This window comes from Dreissena polymorpha, chromosome 15 (assembly GCF_020536995.1).
Source record: "Dreissena polymorpha isolate Duluth1 chromosome 15, UMN_Dpol_1.0, whole genome shotgun sequence".
NCBI lineage: Eukaryota > Metazoa > Mollusca > Bivalvia > Myida > Dreissenidae > Dreissena > Dreissena polymorpha.
The window spans coordinates 34,150,768-34,160,056 of NC_068369.1; the positions used below are offsets into that span (position 1 = coordinate 34,150,768).

General features: G+C 34.2%; 1 protein-coding gene across 1 annotated transcript; it reads left to right on the top strand.

The window, feature by feature from the left end:
* The first annotated feature begins 2,311 nt into the window (after positions 1-2,311).
* LOC127861184 (uncharacterized) lies at positions 2,312-8,951 on the top strand. The gene is made up of 3 exons (XM_052399586.1): positions 2,312-2,836; positions 6,233-7,233; positions 7,775-8,951. The coding sequence occupies exons 1-3, from the start codon at positions 2,502-2,504 to the stop codon at positions 8,104-8,106; spliced, it is 1,668 nt and encodes a 555-aa protein (XP_052255546.1). The 5' UTR covers positions 2,312-2,501; the 3' UTR covers positions 8,107-8,951.
* The last annotated feature ends 338 nt before the right edge of the window (positions 8,952-9,289 follow it).

Below are 9,289 nucleotides of genomic sequence, written 5' to 3' on the forward strand. Positions count from 1 at the left end.
GGCCAATAGATTTAAGCCCAGGAAACTCAATTTCAAAAGTCGGTTACAGTTGGGTTAAAAAGCAGGGCAACAAGCTTTTTCAAAGGTTGAACAACTCAATCGAATTAAACATAGAATACAAATTGGGGACTGTGGATCAATATAAATAGGCCTAGGAAATGATTTCATTCCGGCTCACAACAAGACATGATGCATTAAAAGTCTGTCATGTCGGCCAAATTGTTGCTCAATAATTTAAAGAAAATAAATAAAGTATTAGATACACATTACACAACATGTACATGATTCTAGGCTTGTTATTCTTTAGCAAGGCAACCAAAATTCTAAAGATGGCTGCCAATATGCAGTGCAGCATCCAATTGCGAAAAAAGAGTTTAAGTTATCTCTATAACATAAATTTGAGGATAAACTGTGCACACACATCTCAACCTGTGCTTAAAAACACACTCTTTATAAATTTGAATGGGTTGTGCTCATTCAAACTGGCGATATAAAAAGTTATAACATAATTTTGAAAACTGAGTTGTGTCTAAGATTATGCAATAGCGAACAACTTAAGTGCCTTCAGCCATTGATTCTTTACATGTATTTGCTGTCCCTTTCAGTATACAAACTATACATACAAACTGTTTTAAATGCTGATGTTGAGAAAGTTATTATCCTGCACGTCATGTTGTTTTTCAAGGAATTTATTAACGTGTCGTTTCACACACAGTTTAACACTGAACATCTGTTGGAATTGAATGATGAATATTCTTTCCTGTTATATATTAATATGATGTTAAGTGTTTAATAGATGAAAACAACATATTTCAAAACATGTTATTTATCATACAAAGTAACAGGATATTCCCATGGTAACTTGATTTACATTAATAAAGATGATAAAAGCAACCTTTTCAATATCATATCAGTAATCATATAACAGGGGATTTTTTAAACGTATTTACCACTTCATGCTTATATAAAATAGAAACTATTTTCAATCGAACATGATACTGTGACCATGAGTGGTGATTCTGTGTATATGGCACAAACCATTTGAAACATGGTAATGCTATGGCTTTTTATTTATGGATTTTTTTAGGTTTAATATGTCTTGTCTTTAATAAAAGATCCATTGATTCTTCTATATAATCGATCCAATGATAGCAAATTGGTTTCATTATCCACCCACACTACCGAAAGTTGGAGTTCCATGTGTGCACATATATATATATATATCAGGCATTTCCCCAAGATTTTGATCAGGCACAGCGGCGAGACAGCGCGGAAGTGGGTCGGTGCGGAAGGGGGCTGGCTCCGTTTCACGTGTCGAGTTATTTTTATATTTTTTGAATGATCTAACTCAAAATCTACAATACTTTAAAGCAATGAAAACACAACATATTATTATGCCCCCCTTTGAAGAAGAGGGGGTATATTGCTTTGCTCATGTCGGTCGGTCGGTTTGTCGGTCGGTCGGTCGGTCTGTCGGTCCGTCCACCAGGTGGTTGTCAGACGATAACTCAAGAACACTTGGGCCTAAGATCATGAAACTTCATAGGTACATTGATCATGACTCGAAGATGACCCCTATTGATTTTGAGGTCACTAGGTCAAAGGTCAAGGTCACAGTGACCAGAAATAGTAAAATGGTTTTTGAATGATAACTCAAGAACGCATACGCCTAGGATCATGAAACTTCATGGGTAGATTGATCATGGCTTGCAGATGACCCCTATTGATTTTGAGGTCACTAGGTCAAAGATCAAGGTCACGGTGACCCGAATATAGTAAAATGATTTTCGGATGTTAACTCAAGAACGCTTTTGCCTAGGATCATGACACTTCATAGGTACATTGATCGTGACTCACAGATGACCCCTATTGATTTTCAGGTCGCTAGGTCAAAGGTCAAGGTCACAGTGACAAAAACGTATTCACACTTTGGCTGCCACTACAACGGACAGCCCATATGGGGGGCATGCATGTTTTACAAACAGCCCATGTTACATAGCTAATTATCTCTACTGCAAACCAATTATTTCTCTCAGATTTTTACAGACAATATTCAAACACAATCTTTAACCCTAATATTTTCCTTTTGAAAAATTTGAGAAGTTCACAGATAAATGATTCTTGTTTATACCCATGTTATTAAATTACACTGGGTGCTTTATTGATTAAACACATTCATTGAGTTGCGATACTTCCTCTTTGTGTGTACACATAAACTAGTTGTTAAAGCTCCATGGGCTAATATGGTTTAATGTTATCGCTACATGTTACATGACTGGTTACAGGAGTTACTTTGTTTACTTGAGATTTAACAGGGCAAAACAAACTTCAAATTTATGATTTTTTTTAACTCTATTTAGCTGGAAATTACGTGTTGGTAGACCTGGACATTGGCTAGATTTTTGTGTTTTGATTAGTTAAGTAATCAATGAGCCTTAGGATACCTTATTATTTGAGTTAAATAAAAGATCTTGAGATAAAAAGCTTCAGTGGTCAACGAAATGGCGACCTTTTCGGATTCCACTATTGAAAAAGGAAATGACTGGGTCCAAGACTTTTTGTGTTCGTCGTGCGAAGAGGAGCAATTGGAAGAATCTGCTGATTACTATTGTGATTCGTGTGTGAAGTTTTTCTGCCGAAAATGTATTCACAAGCACTGCAATTTGTTTACCAAACATTCCCCTCATGGAAGGAGTGATATGAAGAAATGGCCAGTGGTCAAGAAGGTGGAAGATTTTCTTCTTAAATGTGATGTTCACAAAGAAGAAAACCTTGCAAGTTTTTGCAAAGACCATAGCAAGCTGTGCTGCAATACTTGTGCTTTCCATAATCACAGGTATTTGTATGATATTTGTTGTAAAAACTTTTAAGACAAAAAGTGATTTGTTTTAACCCATTTATGCCGAGCGTCTAGAAAAAAGGCCTTGGAAAACAGCGTAGACCCGATGAGACGCCGTGGCTGCTCATCAGGGTCTGCGCTGTTTGCTTAAAGGAATTTCTGTAAGAAACATTCTAAATATAGAAATAAATATACTAGACATCCCTCATTTTGGAAACAAATTGATCCAATTTATAAGGATGGGAGAGTCCACTAAGCATAAATGTGTTAAACTACCTTGAAATGAACTTAAATACTTATTCAAAAATCAATTAAATAATATTAATAATACTAATGTTGTTTTAAGATTGTGAGCACACACATATATTTAAGTTTCAGTTTAGTTAGAGGTAAACTCCAGTAAGATTGTTCTGCTTTAATTTATGTAAAATTGAACTCTGAAAACATTAATGTCACTTAAATATATTTGTGAAATAATAAAAAAAAAAGATCATAGAATCCATGACGTTTCAATACTTGTCACACTATTTTGTATGATAATTATGAGCCTTTAAAGGGATCTTTTTACGGCTTGGTAAATTGACAAAATTGAAAAAAGTTGTTTCAAATTCGCAAATTTTTGTTTTAGGTATGATATTTGTGAGGAAACAGTATTACTGAACATTAACAATGCTCTATTATAGCCAATATATGCATCTTTTGACGATTTAAAAACCTAAAAATTATAAAGCGTTGCAACGCGAAACGATTGAATAATTTGGAGAGTTCTGTTGTTTTCGTTAAATTTTGTGAAGCTACGAAGATTTCTCATAAAATGCATTAAATACTTCAACCACGTATGCTTGGAAGAAGAGCCAAGCGGGCTAATGCGTTTTTACTCCAGGTTACTCCAGGACTCCGGGGGTCACTGGTTAGAGTCCAGCTGCGGCTACATTTTTTTCCTTTTTAAAAATGTATTCTTGATTTTTTTACTGTAGCTTTAAAGATCCAATGTTTACATCAGGGATCATATTTTCCCGCAAAATCAATCGGTCTGGATATAAAAGGGGAAAGTGTATCAGAAAATTTATGTCAAATAACGTTAAAATAATATACCAGGGGGTCGTCATTATCCCATGGGGCCTTTCCGGTAAGGGTGTTATGTGTGTAATCTCAGCGTTGTTTCTGGCGACTTATACGGTCTGAAAATAGGCATTTAGAGTTTGCATTTGTAAAGCATAGTTTGTTTGTTTTTTTCAATCGCCAATTTCATGAAAATCTTATTTTTAATGGCCAGCTAGGAATTGTAATCGCCAATGGCGATTTCGGCGATTGGTAACGCTAACGTAGCTGTTGATTTTGCCATTCATGAAGGTGGTTTAATAAATGTACCAGTAAAATTCCCTTAGTCATTTTTTTAACGGGACATAGAAGGACATACAAGTTTTCTCAACTGGTTTTATTGTTTGCTATTTCATTGTTGTTTCGTGTTGCTTTATCAGACGTTTTCATCATTGTCGATATTATTAATCCGTGTAAGTCTATACCGATGTTTTAAATCATTGTCAACTCGATAATAGCTTACAAACATGCACTGAACCAAACAAATTTCTGTGCGTAGGTTCGCACATGGGTTGGCTACTGACAATTACAAAACAAAATAATTAAGAAATAATTTGTGTACGTTGTAGTTTGTTGTCAAATAACCCATGGCCGATAGTTTAGATGCGTAGAGATTAAATCATGAGAGTGAAGCATGAGTGATATTAAACCACGCATCTAATTTTCCGGTCATGGGTTATTCAACAACAAACTATAAAGTACACGAATTATTTCGATTCTAACGCGGTTTTACTAAAGATTTATACAATGTATATTATTTTTCTTGTGTACTTAGTGAAGTTCTGCCCATAAAAATAACTTTTGGCTGTTCTGTCGATCAGATCTGCGACTTTAATTCATAATTATATAACCGGAGTATTACGCTGGTGGAAAATATATCGGCATGTTTTGTTAAGTTACAGCAATGCTTTCAGTGTATAAGGTGCACAATTATCGACCACCCTCGTTTATTTCGGACGCGTCTTTAATCCGCTGTTCACAAGTTTTTCATTCTTGGTCTGACTTGCAATAAACCAGTCCTGACTGGTTTAGAGACTGCAGAGAATGGTTTATCACACCTAATCGAGATAAGATATGAATGTCATTAGGGGGTGTTAGCATGTGCACTGTTTGATAGATTTCATGACATGGGAATTTTAGCAAACAAAATCAGACTGACTGTTTAGGATTTTCAATCGGTCTTCCATGACCCCAATCAGTCTAGGAACGACAAAACCGAAAAAAATATGATCCTTGGTTTACATTTATCAATATAAAGCATTTAATGACTTATTTCAAAAACATGCCAAAACTGTGAAATGGCCCCATTAAAGTTAATGTATGGTACAAAATAACAAAGACGTTTCAATAATTGTCACACTATTTTGTATGATAATTATGAGCCTTTAAAGGGATCTTTTCACGGTTTGGTAAATTGACAAAATTGAAAATAGTTGTTTCAGATTCGCAAATTTTCGTTTTAGTTATTTGTAAGGAAACAGTATTACTGAACATTTACCGTGGTCTAATATAGCCAATATATGCATCTTTTGACGATTTAAAAACCTAAAAATTATAAAGCGTTGCAACGTGAAACGATTGAATGATTTGGAGAGTTCTGTTGTTGTCGTAAAATTTTGTGAAACTACGAATATTTCTCATAAAATGCATAAAATACTTCAACCATGTATGCTTGGCAGAATAGCCAAGCGGGCTTATTCGTTTTTACTCCAGGTTACTCCAGGACTCTGGGGGTCACTGGTTCGAGTCCTGGCAGCTGCGGCTACTTTTTTTTCCTTTTTAAAATTTATTCTTGATTTTTTACTGGAGCTTTAAAGATCCAATGTTTACATTTATCAAAATAAAGCATTTAATGACAAACTTTAAAATATGCCTAAATCTGTGAAAAGGCCCCTTTAAGATTTCATGCAACATGTACGAGTCATTTTCTGGAAATCGAGAAAAGTGAAAGTTAAATTTTTGAAAATAAACCAATATCTGTTTGTATTTAAATTGTCAAACTTTTTTTATATTTTGTCACTTTTTGTGTCGTCTTACCATACTTTATAAAGCAATTAATGACTTATTTCAAAACATGCCAAAACTGTGAAAAGGCCCCTTTAAAGTTAATGTATGGTACAAAATAACAAAGATTAACACATTATTAACAAAATACATGTACATTATCAATGAATTTGTCTGTTTTACCAAGCTTTTTTTATCAGATTTGCATTGATCAATCTGTACAAAATTAGTACGTAAGCATCGTGTATTAATTATTGGTTTTAATAAAGATAAAATGTTTTCTTACAGGCAATGCAAAATGGTGATGCTTTTAACTGACTTGGTTAAAAATACCTCCACAGACCTGAAACAAGTATTAGTTACTATCCAAACTACTGTGGCAGAACTGAAGAAGCTTCAAGACAATCAGGAGGCTAGCATTCAGTCTGTGCAAAGTTCATATGATGAGCAGTTACACAAGATACAGGTAACTCGGCAAAAATTACTTGCAGCCTTAGACATGCTTGAAAAGAATACTCTGCAGGAAATGAAAGATACACTGACAAAACTGCAAGCCTCTCTAAAAAGTGATGTTGACAAATGTTCCACTCTTGGAAATGAATTAAAACAACTTAGAGACGCTATTCAGGACATAAGTGATAAAAGCAAGCAAGAACTATCTTTTATAGCCAGCATTAAATGCAAGGACAAAATACAGCAGTTTGAAAAATATCGCAAGGATAACTTTGCTCAACTAAAATCTTCTATAACTTTCCAGCCTAATAGTGAAATAATGCAGTACCTTTCCAAGTTGTCCGGTCTTGGGAAGATTCAACACAATGCCCAGACATTGACTGCAGTGGGAAATGCAGACCAAATCATAAGTATTGATCGAAAGTCTGAGTATGATGTATGCGAAAAAAAGGGTGATCCAACTTGCAATATCAATGACATATGTGTTCTCCCTAGTGGACAAGTCCTTGTTATAGACTACAGTAATAACAAAGTCAAGCTGTTGAACAAGCAGTACCAGGTTGTGAGTCACTGTAGTGTATCTGATAGGAATGTGGCCATATGTCTGATCACACCAAGTGAGGTTGGTGTTACTGTTGGTGATGAGGTCCAGTTTATCAAAGTGAACAACAGCAGGCTGGTGAAAGACAGAAAGCTCAAGTTTCGACATTACTGTTATGGTATTGCCTCACACCAGGGAGACCTGTTTGTAACCTCTGGTACTGAACTATACAACTACTCGCTGGATGGTAAACTAGTCAGCAAACTTCATGAGAATAAGTTAGATACATGTACAGGTAAGAATTATATTGGATTTATCTCTATGATCAAGAACATATTATAGCAGCAAGACCCTTCAAATTCTGCAGTATTACTCATACAAATAGTTATTAATATATATTGACTGTCACTCCATCACAGGTCTATGAAACGAAAGTGCATGGCTGTGAAAGAATAGTTTATGATCTGTTCATTATATTTTGTTGTTATCAAATAAACATATGGTGTAATATGGTATGTAATTAAGCTCGTTTCTTTATATTATGTACTTATAATTATAAACTTAAATTTGTCTTTTATTGATGCAAACAACAAAAAGTTAAAAAACAATACTTAATTTATGTGATGATAATTTTAAGAGGTTGCTTTTGTAATATGTGAAAAAGTACTAGACAGAAAAGTTTCATTATTGTTTCTTTTTCTACATTATTGTCCTTAAGGGAAAGTAACAAACGCAACTAAATTCATGATTTTTTACACATACATGTATGCACTATGCTTGTCTGATTTCACTCATACTTATCACAAAAGATTATAATCATGTATTCTGTTTTCCAGTATGGAGATGTGCAGTGAGCCAGACAGGTGACAAGCTGTATATCACAAACTTAATGCAGAACAAGCTCCTCACACTGGCCAGGGATGGATCAGTCCTTTCCATCTTCACAGACCCTGAATTGGATTGGCCATCTTGTGTACATGTGACACCTGCAGGCCAGGTGCTGGTATGTGGAGGGAATACTATCCTACAGATTGACAGTAAGGGCAGTAGGAAGCTGGCCACTCTGGCTACACAGAAGGCATTGTCAGTCTGCTACGACAGCAACACTGACTCCATTATTGTGGGAATGAATAACAACAACAAGATCCTGGTGTACAAAGTGAAATAGCTTATCATTTTTGTTTCTGATGTGTAATGATAAGTGATATAAATTACTATAAAGTGATATAAATTACTATAGCTGTTAGTCATTAAGTGCTATGTTACACATATATATATTTGATGTGTAGTAATAAGTCGAAATAAATGACAATAGCTGTTTGTGTAATAGTGTTATGTTACAATTGAAGAATGAATTTGAAGTGTACATACTTATTTTTTTCTTTAAATAATGTTATTACGCATGCTTTGTTTAGAATGTGATGTATTAGATTTGTAACAATGTGTTGATTGGTTCATTTTTTGCTCTTTAAGTGGCTCTGATATATTTAAGTCAAGGGAATACTTATGGATCAATAATACTAGCGGATATTTTGTCATTAATAGATAGTTTTCACATTAAAACAACTTTGAAATGCGTTGTTATTGTTTTACAGCTTGTAAGATTGTTTTCCATCATTTTGCGCTTTTCTTTGCTTATCATAATTGTGTACCAAACCCCAAGTTGGTAGAGAAAAACAAGTTACTCTCTGTTTTGTATGATATCAAGCGAGGCTAGAATCAAATGTTGGTGAAGCTTGCCAAACCTTAAGTTTATTCTAACCAAGACTGATATATTACAATACGATTAGGCAGTTATCTGTTTTTCTGTTCATCATAACTTCGTCTCCATTTTGAAAGAAATAATGACATTATCTCTGAAATGCTGCATTTTTTGCAGGAATTAATATGATTTTTGATGTTTGACTACTTAATAATGACGTCATGAACACTTGTGCTTAATACTTGTAAAATATGTGTTTTGCTGTGTTTGTAAATGTTTCTGTCAAAAATATATGACATCTTTGTATCAAATTGTTGGTTTTGTTAAATCTGATTATATTGTACCAAAAATTGATAATCTAAGTGTTGATTCAAAGTAATCTTACCAAACATTGGCTGATATAACAATTTCCTTTTGAAGTTTTATAAAACAATATATCCTGTAGCGTTTTATCAGGCAGATATCAATGTAGTGTATAATAAAGAGTAAAAAAGAATCAATAATGGCCAAAGGGGGGATTATGTATTCAATTCACTACAGACTTGAACCAGTTATTTTGAAACTATTTCTAATCCGGGGCCACAAAGCGAGACATGGTATTATAGTAATTTCCTAAATCTGTTCGTAATACTTATGAGTCTGCAACACT